The 24,547-nt window shown below is 39.8% G+C and overlaps 1 protein-coding gene across 1 annotated transcript in view; it reads left to right on the forward strand.

The window, feature by feature from the left end:
- CFAP77 (cilia and flagella associated protein 77) overlaps positions 1–24,547 on the forward strand; it is a 185,053-nt gene that overhangs the window by 116,308 nt on the left and 44,198 nt on the right. The window contains exons 4-5 of the mRNA XM_072430761.1: positions 13,537–13,642; positions 23,443–23,544. Coding sequence (XP_072286862.1) covers positions 13,537–13,642; positions 23,443–23,544 — 208 coding nt within the window. The remainder of the gene's footprint in view (positions 1–13,536; positions 13,643–23,442; positions 23,545–24,547) is intronic.

Raw genomic sequence — 24,547 nt, forward strand, 5'->3', positions numbered from 1 at the left:
ATTTAAAAGCAGAATACTCAGTAATCTGCTTTTAAATTTCCCGCCCGGCCACGCCCCCCGACGGAGAAGCACCCCGCCATCACAGAGGGATCGTGAGATCGCCGCTGGAGCACAGGGATAAGGTAAGAGGGACCCCCAAAGTTACCCCGAGTGTGACTCAGGGTTACCCCTTTTTGCATTTTTTCCCACCCAGTCACACTCGGGATTACGGCTAGGGAGGTTAACCTTCCTCCTTTACCAACATTGAAGGACAGGTTTTGATTAAACATGTACCTTCAGAAACTGGTCACCCCATATAATGCTGTGACCATAGACATTTGAATGAAGCAAGCTTGAGGAAAGTTCAATTTTCATTTTAGAGGTGCATGTTCAAAACAGAAAATTTATTTAACCTTCCTCTTTTCTCATCTCTATGTTGAAATTGAACTGATGATAAAAGGAACAGCTTTTTCTGGAGTTGTTTATTTCTCCTACCAGCGCTGTGTGCGGTTTGCCCACTACCAGTGTTGAAGGGCCAGTTTCAATTGCTATGAAGCTACTTGATTGTGTTTATTTAATTTCTGAGGAAGAAGACATTGGTCTGTGAAATGTGTCGAAAGAAGCAACAGGTATTGGGAATCATGATTGAGAGACCATGAGATTTTAATTAATGGTGTATATCATGTTTTTTATCACTCAATAAAAATGTGTTTGGCTTTTATCTATGTGTATACTCTTTGTGGATTGGATGTCTTCAAAGTTCCTTACTCTGTTTATATCTTTGTTATGTTTAACTATGAGTCTGCCTTAATGAGAACATTGACCAATCCATACTGTAAAATTCTGACTTATTAATTTGGCTATGTTGTCTGTAAAACATTGTTAGGATATTTGTAGCTCTATGGTTTCGGCCCTCTGACCCAGACTGAGCTATTAAGCTGAGGACTGCTGTAGGATATGTTACTGAATTGTTTTTATTTCCCAAAGAGAAACTTCTTGGAATTAAGAACCGATGTTGAACATCCTATGTGTAATACATAAACAGTTGTTAGACTTTCCAGCAGGTCATGTGCTACCAGCTAGGTGCTAGGTGCATACACCACATACACAAAAATGTAACCTGTTGCACAGCAAACCTGTATGTAGACACTAAACAGGACTTCAAATGTCCAAGAAAAAACACGTTAAAATTATCAATAAGAATAATTTATATTGAAGTAAAGTGGAACAAGTCTTAAATGAGGTTCGGTAAAAGTCAACTGAAGGTTAAAAATCCCTTTAAGCTTTTAATTCCATCAGACCAAGTCTGATCATTATCTCAGACTGGAACGATAGATAGCTAGATACACCCAGTGATCTGTAGCAGAGCTGTGAGGAATTATACAGCTTTCATCTAATTTACATTGTCATTAATAAGTAGATGCTAACATTTCCACCGGATAAACCTAAAAGCCATTATAGTAATAATATGAAAACTAATCCCCGTAAATTTACTGTGTACAGAATTCAAAGCACTGAATCTGTATTTTATCCAATATTTTGTATTGTATTACTGATGTTGGCATAAGCAGCTATTGTCTTCACCATAAATGCCCAGAGCCAATCGATTATGTGGGTGTGAACCCCAGGGTATAAGTTCTTTCTTCACAATGAAACGTGAGAATCTTTATGATCATGACATGGGAAGCGCTGATGGGACAATAATGAATACGTTGAGGGATTCCCTTGGGCATTGTCTGAATGGGTACCCTATCCATCAGCCACTAGAACCAATGCCAAGGCCAGCTCTAACGAGCCTGTGCCAGTGTTCAATCAGCATTCTGCAGTACTTGCTTTGGCATATGATCCTTACAAAGGCTAGCAAGTAATAAAAAGAACACAACATTGCATGCTATTGCAGCCTTTTTATCCTGCCCGGATAAAAACCCTCTAACCCTTCGTTAGACACCCTGAACTCTCCTGCAAATTCACCATCCTGTTAGTTTAGTTATTTAATTACACCTTCCATGCAGGTTTCCAACTTACATGCCCTCAGGCTATTTTTTTGCAGACTGTACGTCATCGATAAATCCTTTTTAAATTCAAATAATGATTGTAGTATACTGACGGAATCTGGAATGCTTTATTATTCCTTTTATTATTCCTTTTATTATTATTTTTTTACACTATATACTTTATGCATCACTTAAGAATGGAATAGTTTTTTTTTTTAAATCATGCATTTGTAAAATAAAAACTATACTATTTCTGGAAACATAAAAAGATGGTTGGTGGGACTGGTGGAATGGAGGGGAGTAGGACATTAAAATGAAGATTTGTTACCACAAAAGCACAAAGAAACTTTAGAGGCTGAAACAGTACTGACAATACTTTATTGGCTTTTCAATCTATACAAAGATGGATATATGGATATTTATAACGCATCACATTTATCAATGTTTTTTTAGCGTTGTCTCTGTAGCCTTTTTTATCTGTGCACATTGGGGCAGCTGTGTTTACTTATTTCAGCATATGTACAGCCAACAGTAAAAAGATGAAAATAGCCCCTAAAAAAAAATATTTATAACCCAAATAACAAACCCAGCTGAGCCAAGACTACTGTATCCTGGACCCCAGCCAGCCAATCGTATCTGTCTTTCGTTCTGCCTCCTCTTCTTATCAGCATGCTTTTGTCAGCACCTGACCTGATTGCCTTTTTGTTCTGTGTTTTCCTTTTATACTCTTTGCCTGCTGTAGAGAGAAAGTTGGAGAGGCTGACCAACTGTGTTTAAAAAAGGGCTCTTGGGAGATGTAGTTTTGGAGAAATGCCCACTTTATTGGGAACTGATCTCCCATCAGCTTTCCTTGCAAAATTTTTACATGTCTGGGGATGTAACGTGGTGTAATAAAACTGTCTTACTAGAAAAAAAAAAAAGAAAAAAAAAATTGCTGGGTTAATGTGGGTTATACTTGGACATACGCTTTCATAGTCTGGCAAGCAGATTGGCTATACCAGGCCAGTAGACTATATAAAAAAAATGTTCATACACTGGACCAGAATTTGGATCTGATTCATGGTCAACATATCTTCAGTCTGCTTCAAAATGAAATGATCTGACCACCAGTACTCATTTATCTGCCCTGACCATTATTACAAAGAAAGTAAAACATATAGAGACATCAGAGCAATGGGTAAGGGTAAATCTTACAATGGGGACACCTGTTTGGGGATGACATTTTTATTTGCTAAATGGGGATCAGAAACAATTGTTATGTTTTTATTTCAAGGAAATATAGTTCTCACCTTTTTTTTATTATTTTCCATGTCTGTATTGTTAAATCCTTTTAGTGACTTCTTGTTGTCATGCAGTCACTTCAACATCATCTTCAAAGCTATTGCTGTAAACGTGTTTACTGATAGTGACAACACTGGACTATGACTAGGCAGGGTGTGTTTGTAATTCAATTTGTAGTCCACATCAAGGAGTGCCTGTGAAAGGGCGACAATGCAGGATCCATTTTGGGAGACAAGGACAGAAGGTTGTCACCTTTTTACAGGAAGCACCAATAGGCAGGGTTATTAAAATCTGAACTAAAAAAATGAACAACTAAATACATAGATGAAATATATAGAAGGGGGCTGTTTTACCTCCTAAATCTTTGTATTTGTCGGTCCACCCAGTCCTATAATTTACTAATTTTTGCTAATAGTATGCTCCCTATGCTCTTCTAACGGTAGGAGGGCCTGATCTTTCTCTGTTAAAGTTTTAATTACATACTTGGATAGTTGGGTTGAAAAAAGTCCATTGAGTTCAACCACAAGGAAAAGAAACTAATAAACATACTAGAAAACTTACATATTCTATATAGAAAACTGTTGGCACAATAGACCTATATACAAGTCCCTTCCCCACCTCTACCAGTGGCTAAACAGTAAATGAAGAAGCAGTTATTAGCTCATCTTTTTGATGACATCAGATGGAGATTTGAAATGGCTATGCACCCATTATCCCACTGCTTTTTTCTTCAGCCAAATGATCCCTTAACAATTATATATATTCGGATCAACCAGATATTTATGTTTAGGTTAAATGTAGTGTATGGTGCATCACAATTGATTACAAATGGGCACCATGTACCAGTACACATGCATGTGTACACTCCCATTTACCCAACTCAATCAATTGCCTTATGGTGTCATGCAACATGAACTCTAACATATGGGGATATCATAAAGACCCCACACTTGCTGAACAAAAGGGGAGAACTAGGACAGTCAACAACTAATCACAAGTATCAAACAGTAATCCAGAAATCCAGACTGTAACCTGGAGATCTCGTTAGCAAACGTTCCAGAAATTACTTGACGCGTTTCACCCGTTAAGGGCTTCCTCAGAGGTCACGTAACGATTGATGGTACATTGTGATAAAATGTCAGATGGTTGACCAACTGATAATATGCTGTACATATTTCACAGAAAAGTATGCCTTCAACCAGGCCCAACTATGCCTTCAACCAGGGTCTTCAACAAGGAAGTCATTTTTTTAGTTGCACACATCCACACATCCACATTGTCTTATAATGAGCTGCATGAATGCTTAATTGAAGACACCATAGGTAAAACCCAAATGAATTAAACACGTCGCCCTTCACTGCCATTAAGCTTCTTTAATGCATAAACCTCTAACAATTAAAATGGGAAAAAATGTGAGCATCAGGTAGCCCCAATGAAAGCCCAGTGGCCCCTTTTGCTATCTAGCTGCTAAAGTTGCCTTAAATACGGCTAAATCTTCCTCCTACTTCCTGTAAATCAGTCTTTGTTGGACTAAACAGATCCGCTGGCCAAGGGGGAACAATTAACGGATAGGACAGGCAATGTTAGTGGATGAAACCGTTTCTACCTGAAGCTGTAATAATCTTCTTATGGATTTTCTGCTGTGATAAACAATGACGTAATGGTTAGCAGGTGTCTCCCTTTTTTATTTCACTAGTTGGACCTGGGGGAACAGGAATTGTAAATCCCTGGAATCTCCAAGTGACAAGGGTTTCTTTTAACTGTGGATGATTAACCTCGCCTTTATTGATGCCAATATCGTTCTGGGTCAAGGCCAGGTGGAATAGTGAGTTCTATGACTCTACAGGTGGTCCCCAGGTTAAGGAAATCCGACATACGGACGACTCCTAGATACGAACAAGGGCTTCCCTGTTCCCTTGTGTGCAGGAAGGTGGCATTGAGGGGGAAGTTCTGAATGACTTGCAGAAGAAATCTTTTGCTAAACACAGCCGAGGTTTTGGGTGTTCCTAAGAGCTGAGCTGATCTCTAGCGTCTTGTAACTCTTTATTGACCAAGACAAACTCTGCAGTTGCTTCTTTTCGTATATCAAAGCACAGCTGGCTCCAGAAGTTAATGAACGTCTAGACTCCATAAAGTTGTTTTTTTTTTTGCTTTGTTTGTGATAAGCTCACAGTAAGGATTTTATACAGTAACTGACACCACACAGTTTAATAATATGTTGAGACAAACATCTGTCCTAATTTCATTTATTAAAATAATGTACCTGTTCCAACTTACATACAAATTCAACTTTAGAACAAACCTACAGACTACTTTCCAATTTAGACCATCCAGCAAACAGGAAAACCAAGTTGCTTCATCGTTAAATCACTGGAGACCGGTGTAAAATGCATCTTTGACAAAAGCCCTCAAAAAATTGATTTTATGATACTTAAACCGAAAACTTAACATAATTACAGGGGTTCCTAATGAGTAAAAAGATTGAGAAAGGCTGCTTTACCTTATAGATTGCAGTATACTGTAGGTCTTAGTTGCTTCATCATTGAGGCCACATTTCTCTTCTGCTTATAAATAGACTGTTATATAGGCTCAGCATACAGCCCCAGCACTTTATGATTTCGACTGTAGGTGGCATTTTGGCAGCCTCTAAAAAGGTCAGTAAAAAACAAAACAGCAACATGAGAACATGATTGATAATATTGCTATGGCACTCAGGATGTGTATGTACTCTTTATTGAATATTGTAAATGTTGATAAACCTACTATGCTGTGAGCTTACATTTCCAATTAAAAAGAGGTGGGGTGGAATATAGATATTGACTGTGCTGCTATTGGAAAATTGAGAACATAAATAAAACTACTGGGCCAACTGCTGTTTGTTACCAAAGGGGGTATCCTCCAAGCTGCTGATAGGCAGATATCCTTCTGGCTAACAATGCCTTTCTGTGGTAAAAAAAGATAATAAGAAAGGTGAGATTCTGTTCAATGTAAGAGCCCATCACTATTGTGGTGGGGAGCACTATATCATAGAAAAACATTGAAGATTGAACCAAGGTGTTTTCACCTGTATATACACTATTGTGGATCCATGTATTTATTGCTTGTTTCATTTATTGACTATAACCTTTGAAGAAAGACCACTGTTTCCACAGAGAGCAAAGATCCTTCTGAACAGCATGCTGGTAGGAAATAAGCTTTACTACTCTGGATTTGCCGCGATAAACCATTGAAGGAACCCTAGGATTCCACTGAACTCTGGTTGAGAACGACTGTCGTACAATCAATATGAAAAAAAAAAATGATTAGTTCCATTCCACCACTACTTTTACTGTTATACCACAACATTAGATGTGATCATTTAAAGGTTGGATAAAACAAAAAAAATTGTATTTTTAAAAAAATGTCTGTGCATCAAACTAAAAAAGAGGGACAGCTCCTCCAAGTAGGTGACATTGGGGAGTTCTGACTGTAGATTGACTTTTCTACAAACCACAGTGGATCATAGAGTACCGCAACTCAGCCGTGCCAGCCTCCCCAAAAATTATACAATGTAAAAAATGGCAAGCAGCTCAATCCTTCAGTGCATTGCAGATATATTATGCGGTGTTAATGCTATTTAGGCAAAATAATCTGAAAGCCCAGAAATGTTGTCTCATTGGTTCTGAATTCTGGCCTGCGGTGTCACAAGGACCACTGCAATCAAACTAGAAAGGGGATGTGCAGGGAATTTGTACAGAAAAAACACATTCACTTGGGCTCGGCATGTCAAAACTACAGTTTTAATTATGTAACTTTGAGGCCTTTCAGCAGATTCAACAGCGGTGTCCACACATCTATACACACCATGTCAAAATTCTTTGGGGAGAAGTATATATCAAACCCCCCCTCACGTATCTTTGCATGCAGAGAGAGCTATTTTAATGCTATTTTACCAAAACAGCTGTCTGGATTGGAATGCTTATCAAGAGCTAAATAGGGGCTGCTGTATGAGCCGAATCACATTGAAAAGGCCTCAGTGCTGTCATTGATTTCCTTGCAAGAAAAAAAATTGCCTCTGGCTACTGAACTCAATTAGTAGTCACTGATGACCAATTATTTTTGCCCACAGTGAACAGGCAGGCATACTAAAAATCCAGTTTGTCATACCCAAGGCTTGCTTCTCAAACACCTTTCAAGGATAGTGTAGCTATCCTCCCTCTGAAACCTCTGATGGCTCCCTGCCTCTGCGTAACTTTCTGTTTTTCTCAGAAAGTTTTAATGAGCTGGCGGATATGATGATGACCTGCCATAAATGGTGCCCTTCTATTCTCGGCGGGGCTTTTTTTGGCAAGGCGGCAAATAACACACAAATCTGAAGTGTCAGCTTTCATACAAGCGTACACACTCATAAGGAAGGTGTCTGTTTAATGCTTTCTTGGATTAAAATTTTCCACTTTATGGCGGCCCTCTGGTGTTTGAGCTGCGCAGCATGCTCCAGATGGATTGTCGATTATCTTGCTTTTATGTTTCGATAGGTAGCTTTACCCATTCACTGTAACAAGGTGTAGGGTTGCAATGCATTTCAGGTTTGTTTGCAGGGCTGGCAGTGCTAAGGTAGGCAGTGGTAAAACACTGCAAAAGCATCATAGTATAGGAACCAGAAATATCTGGTATAATATACCAGAAATATGTTTTAGACATGTATCACATGGGACGAATGCCAACGGTGGATATCTGTAAGTGTTTGCAAAGCACAAAAACAATCCTAATAATTTGCTTCAGTTTATAAAGGCCTGGCTAACCAGGTAATGACTTCTCTCTTAATCATTCTCCTAGATGGAGCTGTCTACCTTTGCATCCCTCCACCTTTCCCTACTCCCCACAGGATGAACTAAGCGCACAGGTTTTTTTAGCAGTTTGCTCTTGGCCTTTTTTAAGGGCGGTCAAATTGTCACTGCATATTCAGCATTCCCAAAAGTGCTATGGCTACCTTCATTGGGTCAGTTACAATTTACCGAATATGCCAGTTCATTCGTGGTATAGTCAGTATAGGGTTTTAGAATGAGTTGGCACCATTCATTATTCATTGGCTTTTTAGTGCAAAGTAACATAATGCAATTTTTTTTTATGAAAAAAAGACATAAGCATATATCCAATAATGTATTATTGTTACCTAACCCATACACTGATCCTAGCACTTTACCTCACCCGCCTTAAAAGCCCCAACATTTGTCGGTAATGCTCAACTCCAGATGAACGTTTCACTCCTCATTTTGTTACTTGGGAATCACAGGGACAGGAAGTAAGGGCATTCGGCAGCCGACCCCTATCTCAACATCCAAACACTAACTATTGCTTGCCCCATCTAAAACAATCAGCTTGACCCCAACCCTTAAAATGGACATTCCAGAAATGTCACAATATTCTGTGTAGAAACTTCTCAAAGTACAGAAATGGTACCTTTGGAATGGAAAAGTTTTAGCCCTACTGAAAATGAATACAGTAGTAATATTCACAAAAAACTAATACAGCAAGCTATCCACAATGCAGATGACCACAAGTCTACAAAATCCATGACTTAAACTGAAATGGCGTTCATTAAACCTAAAAGAAAACCAACCCACACATAGGTATGTGATAACATTTTTGTAAATTTTATCTGTGCTTTATCAACACCTTAGCAAAATATTTACTTTGAAGATATTTCATGATGGATCATTAAACCTGATTAGCAATGCATTGTACATTTTCTTCAGAGTATTTATATTTGAGTATTTTGGTGGGCTGTCTTACCAAGAAAATGCAGAAAAATGCTACATGTCCTTTTACTAAAAATGTGCTAAGCTTACTCCATTCATCTAAGTGTGAACGCCAATGTGGTAAGTTTGGCTATGTTCCTAGATTCCCATAAAGTCCAGCTTTGTACCCATTTCAAACCAAACACTCCCCTACAACCAAAGGGGATCTCTGATGTAAAGCTGAAGCTTCCTCTGCTTGCTCTGGTTCTTTATATCTATCTCATCAATATGCTAACGAATGTATTAGATCAATGGTGCCCAAGCTACGGCCCGTGGGCCATATCCGGCCTGATGCTCATTCCCTCTCTACTTGTTGTCTTGTGGAGGAGGGGGTGTGCGCATCTCCGATGTATCTGTATGAGATTGTGTTACCAGGAGAGGGAGAGAGTGGGCGTGTCCTAAAGACCTGACAATCAGCTGTGACTGCTCCCTGTCCACATTGTACTGTGAGATAATCCCAGCAGGAGCATGAGAACTGTGTCCATGCTGCTATCATTACCTCCATGTGTACCTTCATATCTCCTACACTGAGTGTTATAGAAATGTGACATTTTCAGGGTACACAGGGGACCCTGGGAGCTGTTACTAAACTAAATTTCAGCCCCCTAATTAACAAGTTGTAACAACAAGTAACAAGTTGCCAGATACAGGGTCACAAGCATAAAATCCCAATAACAAGCAGGCATATTTTTACAATAAGGGAGCCATTTCAAAACCAGGGTCCCTAAATTAGTTTGCATCTTAGGGACACCCGGGTCCCACTTCCATGGCAATGAGCAATATGGTACTGTCAATTCGCTCTGTGCTGTAGTGCTTTAAATATATATACTTGCTCGTTCATAAAACTAGTAGACTGCGTTCAGACTGGCGGTGAAGTTGCAGTGCGGTCACCCCTTCCTCATGCCATGGAACCCTACCTAGGGGGAGACACTTATAGTAGCACTCACTGCCATCTGGAGTCAAACCTGCAGACGCTGCGGTGTGAGGGACTGAGCCGCTGGTGGGGTGCCGGTTACACATAGTTGGCCACTTACCTCCTGTGAACCCCAATGTCTCTGGAACAGAGGAATGTTGGCAACTGAAAATGCGGGAGCCAGTCAAAAATGCCTTTTGTCCAACCCTTCAATAAAATGTTATACCCATCATATCATGTTACCCTGTCACACATAACTATCCCCTTACTCTCTATGAACCCCAATTTTCTCTGTAAGAAAACGGAAATGTAACTGCAAGTGGGGGACTCCTTCTAAAATGTCATTACAAGATATGAAAAACTACCTGTCATACCCTGCCACACATACCTGGTCACATACCTTCTGTGAACCCTAATTTCTCAGGAAAGGGGAGATGTAGGGACCTGTGCATGTAGTATTAAAAACATGTCTCCCTTAGCTATCTGTGACCTGAATTGCATTTCTCTGGATATATTCATTGCAAATTTATTGGGGTACAATGAAGGTTAGCAACCCCCCCTATAATTGACAAGGCACATTGTATGGTGTAGTTTCTGCTCTTAAGTACAGGAATGGTGAGCGAGGAGCAATATATAACCGGCCAACACTGTAAGATAGCTTTAGTTTTGTATCTTTCATTAAAGAATGTTGCATCAATAAAATGAGCGTCAAATGGTGGGTGGAGAAATTCTTGACTTGTCATTTCTTTTATTTCAATTTATGAATTCATTTTGAATTAAAACTATTCTAGTTTTATTCATACATCTTTAATGTTTCTTTGCATTGTGACCTGCAGGTTTTATCTCAATGTCAAAAGCGGCCCCCAGATGAAAATAGGTTGGGCAAATTATTAGATAATTGGATTATTAGATAATCCTTTCTGTTTGCCAATAAATAAAAGCAGTGGACCAGGTAAAATAAGAATATGTAGGAAAGGTCTGGATTATGCTGGAAAAATGAGGAGGCCTCTATCTTACTTGCCCCAGCTTCCAATCACGCTGTGTGAAGCAGTTTGTACAGTGAAGAAACCTGTGCAATATGCAAAGTAAGGTTGGAACTCAGCTTTGAAGCCTACATCTGTAGTTTTTATTTTGTTTTGTTTATTGCCATTTACATCTACCTTTTTCTGACTCTGACCTCATTAAGGAAATTTCTTCCTCTCATTTCTACAACATGCCCATACAAGAACTGAGGAAAATGATTGTTCTTAGGACAGGGAGCAGGGACTGCACCGAAAACATTCCCATACATTTTTTTTCTTTCCCAACTCTACCAAAAAAAAAAAAAAACAATCCCCAAAAGGGATGCAAACAGCAAATTAAAACATGACAGAGGCACCACTTCCTCAGCTTTAGTTGGGCTGTATGATTGGCTAATTCAGGGCTGAACCAATTAGGTAAGAGGGGAGGGGCCCAGCTCTACTTTCTAAGTTAGCATACGCATAAAATAAAGGAGAACTCCAACTTCCAATTATATTAAAATGTATGTAGTTGTATTATGTGTATTGTTCACCCACCGTTCTATGACTTCATTTTCATAGCCTGAGGCGATTATGATGTTTATTATTAATATTAGCAATTCCCGCATTGTTAATAATAATGTGCCTGGATGTAAATGATTTTATAATATTAGCAACTATGCAAGAAGACAACAGCTGATACCCAAAGACGGACAGCTGGTTAGCGGCCCCTATCTCCTGAACAGAAGCTCTGAGACGCTACAGCCAGCATTGTGGGTACCAGGCATTCATTGAAAAAGATGATCCACAGAAAGCCTCTGGGGGTTAGCCTGCATAGGAAGGATTCAAAGCCCCCCTCATCTGTGTCATTAAAATAACACAGCTATAGATTAGGTTGCTTCTGTTGCATGCAGAGTGCAATAATTAAGTAATAAAAGTCACCACAGGGGTGAAGAAAACAGCTCTGCAATTTACATTTGCTCAGTTGCTCTTCAGCTATAGCAGGGATGGCTATTACAACAGAAGAGACTGAGCCGATCCATTCAACAAGCAGCAAGAGCATATAACAGACCCCCATCTGATCTAAGTGGAGAATCGGCAATAATAACCCTATTGTTGGTCACCGAAGGCTGTATTGACCACACCGCACAGGACAAAACATGAATTGCATTTCTCTGGATAAAAATCCAGAGGATTTTGTTGATAGAAAAAACATAAAAAATTGTGTTTACAATGGCCATTTATTTGTGAGGATCTTAGATCAGCATAGATACAAAATATACCTATATTCATTAAGAATACCTCAAGCCAAGTAGATAAATACACACTTGTTTTTGCCTTCAAAGTTTTTGCAATTCTGTACAGCTGTACAGTTTTTGTGATTCACATACCCAGCCAAATGACTTTACAATTTAGTTGGTAGTTTTGCACACTGGTGAGGTCCCCCTTGCACTGTCCCCGACCTGCATGCTGGCCTCAGGACTTCACCTACAAGTGCTCAAAACAAGTGCATATATTTTTTTAATATCCAAAGAGTTAGGAGTGGTTAGAACTTCTGTCGGGTTCTGTAGCTATTTGGGGCTGTGTTAGACTTCCAAGTAGGGCTGGGCCAATAGGTAGACAGAAGAGACCTCCTCCACCTTGCGCATATAGGCAGAAAGGGCACAAAAAGGTCAGCACCTGCAACCTATGCTGTCAAAGCAGGCTACAGCTCATTGGGATGGGGGAGCAATTTTTTTGCCTTTAGTCAGGTAAATCTCTTTAGTTTAACCCCCACAGTAAAAAACCCATCAGAGCTTCTGATCTTTCTTTACACTAAATAGTGCTGGATGCACTTTATTAGTCCTAACAATTTTGTGAACTAGAAAACTAGGGGAAATAATTTGCAGCTTCTTGTTAGTTGTGATGTAATATATGCCTTTTTGCAATACTAAAAAAAGTTGTAATTAAACATACGCTTTAAAATAGGACTGTTCAGCCCACACTGATTGGCCTTACAGTACTGGAACTCACAGTCATGCTAGCCCTACACAAATCATCTTTAGCTCAGTTAAGTCAGCTTATTCAACTTAACTGGTGTCAACTTTTGATCAATATTCAAGCGATTGTACTGCTATGCGAGATAATATAGGTAAAAATAAGGTAAGAATGTGTGGATGCTCTAAAATTTGAAATTGATCACCAGAGATATTCCAAATTGAAAGTTCTTTTTGATTCTACGCTTAATATTATTCATTTTTTTTCTTTGAAAAATTCAGAATTGATTTACAGGCCACTCAAAGAAAATATTGAATGGATTGCCCAATCACAAAAACAACCTATGTATTATGTGCAGGAAGTTTTGGAAATCTTAGGTGGAGCCTGTGCTTTGCTCATGCAGGGCACCATATGCCTGAATGTAAGTTTGGGTACAAATTTTTGATTCAACAAGTGAACTGTGATACCCACAGTCCCTCCATAATATTGGTCTTAATGCTGCTGTACAAGGCTTTTTGGAAGCTAATACTAATACAATGCCAGTTGCAAATATCTAAATATAATTATTCAAGTTTTTAAATCTGCCTGTTGCTCATTTTAAGTTGTTTTCTTTTCAGGCCATCAACACCCATATTTGAATTGATTGAACACAGATTTCAAAATCTTTGGCTTGTGCAGCAGCGACAGGCGAGTGAAGCCCTTCGCATTAGGTCCAAGGAAAAGGTAGGTATCATAGAAAACCATTAGACCTTTTTAAAAAAACTTAAGAACCCATTTAAGGGCAACCTAGATTTGGATGTAATCTATATCCAAACCACCCTCCCATCTTTCAATTCTGTTCTAGTTCAGAGATTTGCTAGCTAGTAAAGTAAGGATCAGTATGACAGTCTCGGCCCTCGAAAGTGAAACTTAAGGCAAAAATTTTATACAGGAGTTTTGGATAGAGTAGAGAAGGGTTAGATCTTTGTCAGGTTTTTACTGTTCTCTGGATTTCCCTTGGGAACTAGATTTTTTCCTGTCCCAATGACCACAAACATAGTGATAAAAAAATGATCCCAGAATGGTCAGAGACAGTAACAGAATTCAAGAGCACTGTATTTTTACTATTATTCTAATTATTATTAATAAACAGTATATAGCGCCAACATATTACAAAATGACAGACAGATACAGACAGTGACATAGGAGAAGGAGAGTACCCTGCTCAGAATAGTTTGCAATCACTGTGGTGAGGGAAGGAGCACACAATAGGAAGGGGGTTTATTTCTAAACTTTTCCCCCTTTACTAAACAAGACATTTTTTTATTTCTCTGCCAGAAAATTTTTGTTCACTTTCTATCTCAGTGACCAACAATCAAATAAGGAGAATCTGCTCAATGGGGGCTTAGATTGCAATTAATACTTTAATGTCATTAAATCTCATTCTAATGCCTGGTATGTACAATTACATTTTCTATATGTAGCACTTCCTCCCTCAGGAGGGGCTGGATATTTCCAGTTTTCCTGACTATGCCACTTACTCTGGTCTGGCTCAATACACCAATGGAATGAAAGACAAACAAAAAGGGGTTTATTTAGGAGGTAAACAACATATAATAAAGAATCCGAAAAACTTTAATGAGTCAAACAGTTCTCCTTGCAAAAAACAAGGGTGGGGAAAATAAATCCAGTTCTGACATGAACATATACCAGTTCCTCTCATTTCCAACAGGGACTTACCAACAATGCAATGAGTCAATGTAAGGATAAGGGCAAAGAAAAAAAAAAAAAAAAGCCACCAGCAGGCAAACAGCTAACGGGATTGAGTTCCACGGCAGGAATAGGTTATATCTGACACACCAGTTCCTATAAGTTAACAGGAATTTGTTGAATATAGAAGACTGCTGTTAGTGGTTGAGAAAAGGTTCTTCATACAATAGGAAGTTCTTATCTGAAGGGCCACAGCCACCTGTTCCACTTTGAAAGGTTGCTCAGTCTCACAGCAGATGCACTAGTCTCACTGCTTCTACCTGAATCAATAGCTTCCCTCTTGCTGCTCTCTTAATCAATGTGCCCAGGCTGGGCTGGATCTCCACTGGGGAGTCTCCCCCCTCTCTCTTTTCTCCCTGGGAAACTTCCTGTCCCCTCCACAAAACGTTCCCCCAGCCCCCTCTCTCCATGCAACAGGTTCCTCCTTTTTTTTGTTCCCTCTCCATGCTGCCATCTAGCGGTAGTTTAGTGTCTTCATACAACATAATGACATTGCCTTCATACAATATAATAAAATTGCTAACAGCATTAACCTTAAAGTCTTTAAAGGACATAAACACATCTGCTCCTTTACAGAGGCTACATATAGATTGTATTTTTGATTATTATTACAGTCACACTACATGTTACATTACAGTACACTATAAAGGAAAAGGTGCAATCATTGTTCTGATCATCCCTCATAGCATCTCTTCAGATCATTTGTATTTATTTCTCAACCTTTTGGTATTGTCTAGATGTTCTGACAATCTCTTGCTGTCTATGGCTAAAATACAATGTCCCTGCAATCCGCTGCTTCAATTTACTAGATTATGTATTGTTTGGTTCGGTGGGGCACACACACACTTTTTTAACCCCCCTACCGGTAATCCCGAGTGTGACTCGGGGTGGGAAAAGTAAGCAAATAGCGGTAACCCCGAGTCACACTCGGGGTAACTTTTAGGGGTCCCCCTTACCTTAGCCCCACGCTCCAGCGGCGATCGGACGATCCCGCTGTAATGCAGGGGCGCCTCTCCATCGGGGGCGTGGCCGGGCGGGAAATTTAAAATCAGATTACTTTTAAATACCGCCCGGGTTCCCGCCGCCCAGCTGCATGCATCTGCAGTTAGGATTTCTGCATGGTGCATCGCATCTAACTGCACATGCGATCACCAATAGTAAATTCCAGGGGTGATGCCAGCGGAGATTTCCTGCTGGCATCACTCCCGGAATCTACTGTAGCTGCTCGCATCACCCGGAGATCAGCCTCCGGGTGATGCGAGCAGGGGAGTGAGCGGGGCAGGACATCCCCACCGCATCACCCGGCAAGATGTGTGACATCTTCCGGGTGATGCGATGGATTTGTGGGGGCGGGAAATTTAAAAGGAGATTACTATGTAATCTGCTTTTAAATTTTTTTTTACAGTAAAATCCAAACAATACCATATAATAAAACTATAAATACATATTGTAGTGCACCAAGCATCATTGCCCAGTGCCCTGATTTACATTTTGCCCACTATTACCCTGACCTTGATCTGACCTTTTGATGGCTTATAAATCACTTCCTGAATATATAATTTCATCACTTTGTCTTTGACCTTGATTGTTCCTGACTGTTTGCTGGAGACCACATGGCATCCAAAAGGAATCTCGCCGGTGCAAGCGCTGTTTTGGAGGAATTTGAAAGCAGCGATAGCGATTTGGAGTCCCTTGTGGAATCGAGTGATAGTGATTCACCAGGAAATTTGTCATCGGACAGCGAAAGTGAACTTAGCAACGATTCTGAACCTGAGGTCAGTGCTGTGTGCACACGGTGTCCTATCGACCTTGATGTTGACCAGGCAGCACCACCAAGATTTCCATTCACCGGCGCACCTGGGATGAAAATTGAGGCTGAATGCGACGACCCCCAGGCATACTTGAAGTTGTTTTTGACCGATGAAGTTATCGAAAAAATTGTTGCGGAGACAAACAGGTAAGCCACTCTTGTGTTTGCTAACTTTTTAAAATTTTTTGCTATTTTTTTTTTTTTTATGTAAACATGTATGCTGCTCTGTGTTTGCTAACTTTTTGAAATTAGTAGCAAATTTTTTTTATGTCAACATGTGTGCTGCTCTGTGCTAACCTTTTAAAAAAAAAATTTTCCAACATGTATGCTGCTCTGTGTTTGCTAACATATTACTTGCAACCTTCACACTATAAAAGAACATATCCTAAAATACATTTTTTATTTTGTTTTATGCAGGTACGCTGGACAACAACAAGGTGCTCCACACCTGAGGTTTGCAAGAAGCAGAAAGTGGGGAACCTGTGAGCAAGGATGACATTTGGCTGTTTTTGGGCTTGGTAAACCTGCAGGGAGTTGTGGCGAAACCTGTGCAGAAGTGGTACTGGTCCAGGAACAAAATGATTGCCACTCCATTCTTTGGCAGTCATGTCAGAATACCGCTTTTCACTCATCATGAAGTACCTGCACTTCGCAAACAATGTAGAATTTGATGAGACTACCCACCCTGCCCAAAACCCAAAAAAATTTGGGAAGTGTCTCAGATGATTCTACAAAATTTCCAGCAAACCTTTGTGACAGAAAGAGATGTCAGCATTGACGAAAGTCTAATGGCTTACAAGGGGAGGCTCAGCTGGGTGCAGTACATTGCATCAAAGAGGGCACGATTTGGCGTGAAGACCTATATGTTGTGCGAATCCTCATCTTGCTACATCTGGAATACGGTACTGTACACTGGAAAAGGGACACAGTTCCACCCCAAAGACAGCCATTATGGATTGGCAACATCTTCAGTGCTATCCCTCATTGAGCCATTGCTAGGTCAGGGCTATTGTGTCACAACTGACAATTTCTACACCTCTCCTGAGCGTTATGAGTTCCTTTTGCGACACAGAACAGATGTCTATGGAACCATTAGGGCTAACCAGCGCAACCTGCCAGCACTGTTTGCAAAAGGGCAGCTGAAGACAGGAGAAATTGTTGCCTGGCAGAAATGCAAGATGATGGCCCTGAGATGGCGTGACAAGAAAGATGTGTGCCTGATGAGTACTGCCCATGATGCCTCCACCGTTCTGGTACACAAAAAACGTGGGAAAGAAGTGATGAAGCCACAGGTGGTGATTGACTACAACAACACCATGGGAGTCGTCGACAGAGCTGACCAAGCCATGACATTCCACCCAGCGATGAGGAAACAGCAAAGGAAGTACTACAAAAAGATTTTCAGGCATCTTGTTGAGCAGTGCCTATGGAATGCCTACGTTCTGTACAAAAAAAATAGTCGGAGGCCTGTGAATCATTCAGACTTCATTTTGCAAGTTTCCGAATCCATAGTCAAGAACCACCAAATGCCATCAGTGGCTATGAATAGACCTTAACGTCATGCTTCCACCGTTGTCAACCCAGAACGTCTGACCGGTCGTCACTTCGTTGAATACATCCCACCAACCCAGAAGAAGGCAGCACCTACAAGGATGTGCGTGGTTTGCTGCTCAAAGACTAATGACAGAGGAAGGAAGAAACGCAAGGAAACCAGGTTCTACTATCCTGACTTTGAAGTTGAGCTTTGTGCAGCACCCTGCTTCAAAATCTACCACACCCAGATTGTTTACTAAAAATGTAAATTTTTTTTTTCTAAAATCTGCATGTTATTCATCTTATTATTTATCAATAATATTGCACCCTTGTTTGGAAAATTCCAGTGAGAAATTTTTAATAAAAATTTTTTTTTTTTGATAAATTACATTGTTGTGGTCTAATATTTCATTATTTTTTATAATAATGATTTATAATTATGTATTATATCATAATTTATGATTATAATATAATAAATAAATATAATTATTATGCCCAGGAGTTAATCCTAAGAATTACAGGCCCACAATATAAACAAAAATTTATATGCAAAAAAATGCATGAAAAAACTGACAGAATTAGAACGCTGGGGGGGTTAAAGCACTTTTACTCCATACTCCATAAAATTAACCTTATGGCAGAAAAAAAGCCACATTGCTCATAGCAGCCATTCACTGAGCACATGAAAAAGGACTGGTGCTCAGTTACTGCAGCAACAAAGGCTAGTCTTTCAACTTTTAACACTTCCATGTAGGTGGTTTAGATAAAAATCTTTATTTTGGCCTTTAATTGAAGTGAGTGGTAATATTTAAATAACATTTAAGGGCAGCCAATAACTTGATTATGTGTTAAAGGCAGCAGGCAGAGCAGCCTTAATGTGGTAATAACCAATTTCTGTGTGCTTTACTGTTGCTGGATATGATGCTTTACGGCTTAAGTGCAGAACTGGATGGTTTGTTTAATTAGCAGCTATTTTATGGCTGCCAGGGCTGAAGATTGGTTACCAGCAGAGGAAAAACATAAAGCATCATATTTATTTGACAATCATAGAGTCAAATACAAGAGACGGGATGTAGCGGGAGCTTCTGAGGTGAACCTGTGTGTACATGATAACAAAAAGTTATGTTTAGCAGTCTTGGATAATACAAACCAGAAAAAAAACCTTTTCATTTATTAGAGTCTATTTATAAATCAGTCTGACATTTACTGAAACAGTCTCTGGTGGAAAAAAATAAATAATTCTAAATAATTCTCCACCAGGGATTGTTTCAGTGAATTCACTCAAAAAAAAAAAAAATAGACCCCTAAGTGAAGGGTTAAAATATATTTCCTGGAGAAGATGCTGTTCTGGATTTCCTCCAGTACCAGGTCAAGTGATCAGAAGCCTTGACATCTAGGTAAGTTATTTCTGCTGAGGAGCTGTTCAGGCCTTGAGTTTCTGGTCCTGGGGCCTAAGTTACAAATTACTATATCTCTGCTGGGCCTGTGTTTCTAAAATCCCGGCTTACACTGTAATTTTTCACACAGTTTTAGCATGCTTGTGCGGTTGGTGGTGTTTGAGTGCAGAGAAACCAAATATTAGGAAGAAAATTTGAGCTAGTGTGAAACCCTCTTACTTTGCCCTGAGTGTCTGATGTACATTTTATATTAACCCACCTAGCGTTCTAATTCTCTCAGTTTTTTCATGCAAAAAGTGATCCTATTTTTTTTTGCATAGAAATTTTTGTTTATATTGTGGGCCTGTAATTCTTAGGATTAACTCCCGGGTATAATAATTATATTTATTTATTATATTAGAATCATAAGTTATAATATAATACATAATTATAAATCATTATTATAAAAAATATTGAAATATTAGGCCACAACAGTATAATTTATCAAAAAAAAATTATCAAAAATTTCTCAATGAAATTTTCCAAACAAGGGTGCAATATTATTGATAAATAATAAGATAAATTAAATTTTAGCAGATTTTAGAAAAAAAATATTTACATTTTTAGTAGACATCAAGAGTGTGGTGGATTTTGAAGCAGGGTGCTGCACAAAGTCCAACATCACAGTCAGGACAGTAGAACCTGGCTTTTTCCTTCCTCTGTCATCGGTCTTTGAGCAGGAAACCACGCTCATCCATGTAGGTGCCGCCTTTTTCTGGGTTGGTGGGAAGTATTCAACGGAGTGACAACTGGTCAGGAGTTCTGGGTTGACAATAGTGGAAGCACGACGTCCAGGTCTATTCATAGCCACTGATGGTGTTTGCCGGTTCTTGACTATGGATTCGGAAACTTGCAAAATGAAGTCTGAATGATTCACAGGCCTCTGACTATTTTTTTTGTACAGAACGTAGGCATTCCATAGGCACTGCTCAACAAGATGCCTGAAAATTTTTTTGTAGTACTTCCTTTGCTGTTTCCTCATCGCTGGGTGGGATGTCATGGCTTGGTCAGCTCTGTCGACGACTCCCATGGTGTTGTTGTAGTCAATCACCACCTGTGGCTTCATCACTTCTTTCCCACGTTTTGTGTATACCAGAACGGTGGAGGCATCATGGACAGTACTCATCAGGCACACATCTTTCTTGTCACACCATCTCGGGGCCATCATCTTGCCTTTCTGCCAGGTAACAATTTCTCCTGTCTTCAGCTTTTCTTTTGCAAACAGTGAGGCAGGTTGCACTGGTTAACCCTAAGGGTTCTTTAGGCATCGGTTCTGTGTTGCAGAAGGAACTCATAACGCTCAGGAGAGGTGTAGAAATTGTCAGTTGTGACACAATAGCCCTGACCTAGCAATGGCTCAGTGAGGGATAGCACCAAAGATGTTACCAGTCCATAATGGCTGTATCTGGGGTGGAACTGTGTCCCTTTTCCAGTGTACAGTACCGTATTCCAGATGTAGCCAGATGATGATGACAGCATATAGGTCTTCACGCCAAATCATGCCCTTTTTGACGCAATGTACTGCACCCAGCTGAGCCTCCCCTTGTAAGCCATTAGACTTTCGTCACCTTGTTGTCCAGCGTACCTGCAAAAAACAAAATAAAAAATGCATTTTAGGATATGTTCTTTTATAGTGTAAAGGTTGCAAGTAATATGTTAGCAAACACAGAGCAGCATATATGTTTGCATAAATTTTTTTTTAAAAAGTTAGCACAGAGCAGCACACATGTTGGCAAAAAAAAAATTAGCAAAAAATTTTAAAAAGTTAGCAAGCACAAAGCAGCATACATGTTGGCATGAAAATGTTTTTAAAAAGATAGCACAGAGCAGCACACATGTTGGCGAAAAAAAAAAATTAGCAAAAAATTTTAAAAAGTTAGCAAAAACACAGAGCAGCACACATTTGCATAAAAAAATTTAGCAAAAAATTTTAAAAAGTTAGCATACACAAAGCGGCTTACCTGTTTGTCTCCGCAACAATTTTTTCGATAACTTCATCGGTCAAAAACAATTTCAGGTATGCCAGGGGGTCATCGCATTCAGCTTCAATTTTCATCCCAGGTGTGCCGGTGAATGGAAATCTTGGCGGTGCTGCCTGGTCTGCAACAAAGGCAATAGGACACCATGTGCGCACAGCACTGACCTCAGGTCCAGAATCATCGCTAAGTTCACTTTCACTGTCCGATGACAAATTTCCTGGTGAATCACTATCGCTCGATTCCACAAGGGACTCCAAAACGCTATCGCTGCGTTCAAATTCCTCCAAAAAAGAGCTTGCATCGGCGAGATACCGTTTGGATGCCATGCGGTCTCTAGCAAACAGTCAGGAACAATCAAGGTCAAAGACAAAGTGATGAAATGATACATTCAGGAAGTGATTTATAAGCCATCAAAAGGTCAGATCAAGGTCAGGGCTAATAGTGGGCAAAATGTAAATCGGGGCACTGGGCAATGATGCTTGGTGCACTAAAATGTATTTTTATACTTTTATTTTATGTTTTTCCGTGTATTTTACTGTAGAAAAAATTTAAAAGCAGATTACATAGTAATCTCCTTTTAAATTTCCCGCCCCCACAATCCATCGCATCACCCGGAAGATGTCACACATCTTGCCAGGTGATGCGGTGGGGATGTCCCGCCCTGCTCACTCCCCTGCTCGCATCACCTGGAGGCTGATCTCTGGGTGATGTGAGCAGCTACAGTAGATTCCGGGGGTGATGCCAGCGGGAAATCGCCGCTGGTATCACCCCTGGAATTTACTATTGGTGATCGCATGTGCAGTTAGCAATGCTTTTAAATTTCCCACCCAGCCACGCCCCCTGACGGAGAGGCGCCCCAGTATCACACCGGGATCTTCCGATCGACGCTGGAGCGCGGGGTGAAGGTAAGGGGGACCCCCAAATTTACTCCGAGTGTGACTCGGGGTTACCGCTTTTTGCATAGTTTTCCCACCCCGAGTCACACTCGGGATTACCGCTAGGGGGGTTAAGGGTCAGCCCACTCAAACCATTATTTGAGATTAGGGTTTAGTTGGGTTAAATTCCACCTTGGCTCTCAAGATATATCCACTAAGGTCCCTGGATATTAAAAACAGCAGCAGTTCTTGCTCTGCCAATGCACACATATTGAGTTAAAAAAATGTAATAGGAAAAGTGAGACGCATCCATGATGCCCACAATAAGCAATTGTCTAGGGAAAATGTTTTTTCTCTGGAGAGAAGAAGAGAAAATAATTAGAAAAAAGGTTCCAGGAGAGACTTTAATGGGTGTATTAATTTATATAAAGCTGGAGACGATGTAATTAGAGCATTTTTAGATATCAATACTCACATTGTGGGGAGGAGGATATTGTGTGGATCTTGGACAAGGAGATTGTGTGTAGGGAATATTTCCACACAGTGCTAGTTAGTGGTTATATCTCTGTGCCCTGGTCCCAATCATCGTAGCTTCAATGGTTTTAGTGATTTTGGTCTTATAAGTAACTTGAAGTTAGTTTCCAAATAATTGCCTGTGTGGATAGAGTGTGGATAGCAGAGACCTTGAATTGTACTCTGACCAATAAATACCATTGTAGGAAAACTTACAAATCTGGACCCTTTTCTTTTCTTTTTTTGGCACCTCCGCTGTTCACATCTTTTCTAATTTTTTTGAAACTTGGCAAACTTACAGTGAGGAATTAGTTGAATCTTATGAAAATTGATTCAACATATCCATATCAAAGTCAGAATATCAGTTTTGGATATAATGACCCATCACCATGGCCAATAGATACTAGGGAACAGTTTGATGGATGACATATGTCTGTATTTTGGCTTTCTGTAAGCAGGAGTTCTTGTAAGACCTACCATTGTTTAGGTTGACCGTTGTTGTTTGGTCTGCTTCCACATACTGTTCTTCCAAAACATTTCATAATTACCTTGTGCCGGCTTTAGAATATGTGTCTTTATTAGTATAAATAACATGATCTTTTATTATAATTTTACTTTTTATCTTCAGAACAAAAAAAGTAAAGTGCAGGATACTCGGACAACTATGCTAAGGAGGTACCAGCCAGAAGCTGACCTCGCACCTCTCTGGAAACTGACGCATTTTCAGAAGGTTGGTAACAGTGTGAAAGTCACTTTTTAAATGGCCTTAGTGTGACCATTGACTGTTAGATGTGAAAATAAAGACGTATGAATGGCAATTTGTTCATGACAACAAATGCAACGTTAGCTTTCTCAATCTAATCTAAACCGGGTAAGTACATGGAGTTTGATGTGATGTCACTAGGAATGCCTTAAGAAGAAGTAGTCAGGTTTGGACATGTAAGAATCGAAAACTTACCTCTTAAGTTGTTAAAAAAGTGAACTATTACCTCTCATTGATAGGTGTGTGTTGTTAGTTATTAGCATTCTTACCCTTTAAAAACAGTCAGGTCATCCCAGTTTCAAGCAGTAAGGCCACATGGAGTGTCTTGATAACTGACACTCGGTCAGGAATGCTGGAGGGTAAAGCTGTCAATTACTAAATACTATTGTTTTATTTTGTGTAATCCCAACAGCACCTTTGTTATATGACAGTTTGAAGGGTTATTAGCATAAAGAAGAGGATGGTGGCCTTTTGGCCTACTTTATATTCTGACAGACAGCATATACAAGTAAAAAAATGTACTGTAGTGTTAATAAAATTCAAAACTAAAGATTCAGACATTTAGTGGTGTGCATTGTAGACCCGTTCTCTTTACATTTGCTTAGCATGGTTTCCATTTGTAACTAAGATAAAAGTAAAATTGTTTGTAATGTACAACTAATAGGTAAAGCTCCATTGGTGCATCACTGGGGTTTGGACTGGGGAACAGACATAGACACATAAGCCATGTCATGTTACCATGATAGTTAGATGGTTAGCATAGAGCTCTGTAAAGCCAAAAACATGCCATGGCTGCTTCCTCAATATTCTTTTCCCTCACTGTAATTGTGGCAATAGGGTAATTACCGTATTTTTCGGACCATAAGACGCACTTTTTTCCCCCCAGAAGTGGGGGGGGAAAGTCCCTGCGTCTTATGGTCCAAATGTATCAAAATGTATCCTTCCCAGCTGCTGTCCCGTCCCCCCTGTA

This window comes from Pyxicephalus adspersus, chromosome Z (assembly GCF_032062135.1).
Source record: "Pyxicephalus adspersus chromosome Z, UCB_Pads_2.0, whole genome shotgun sequence".
Lineage (NCBI taxonomy): Eukaryota > Metazoa > Chordata > Amphibia > Anura > Pyxicephalidae > Pyxicephalus > Pyxicephalus adspersus.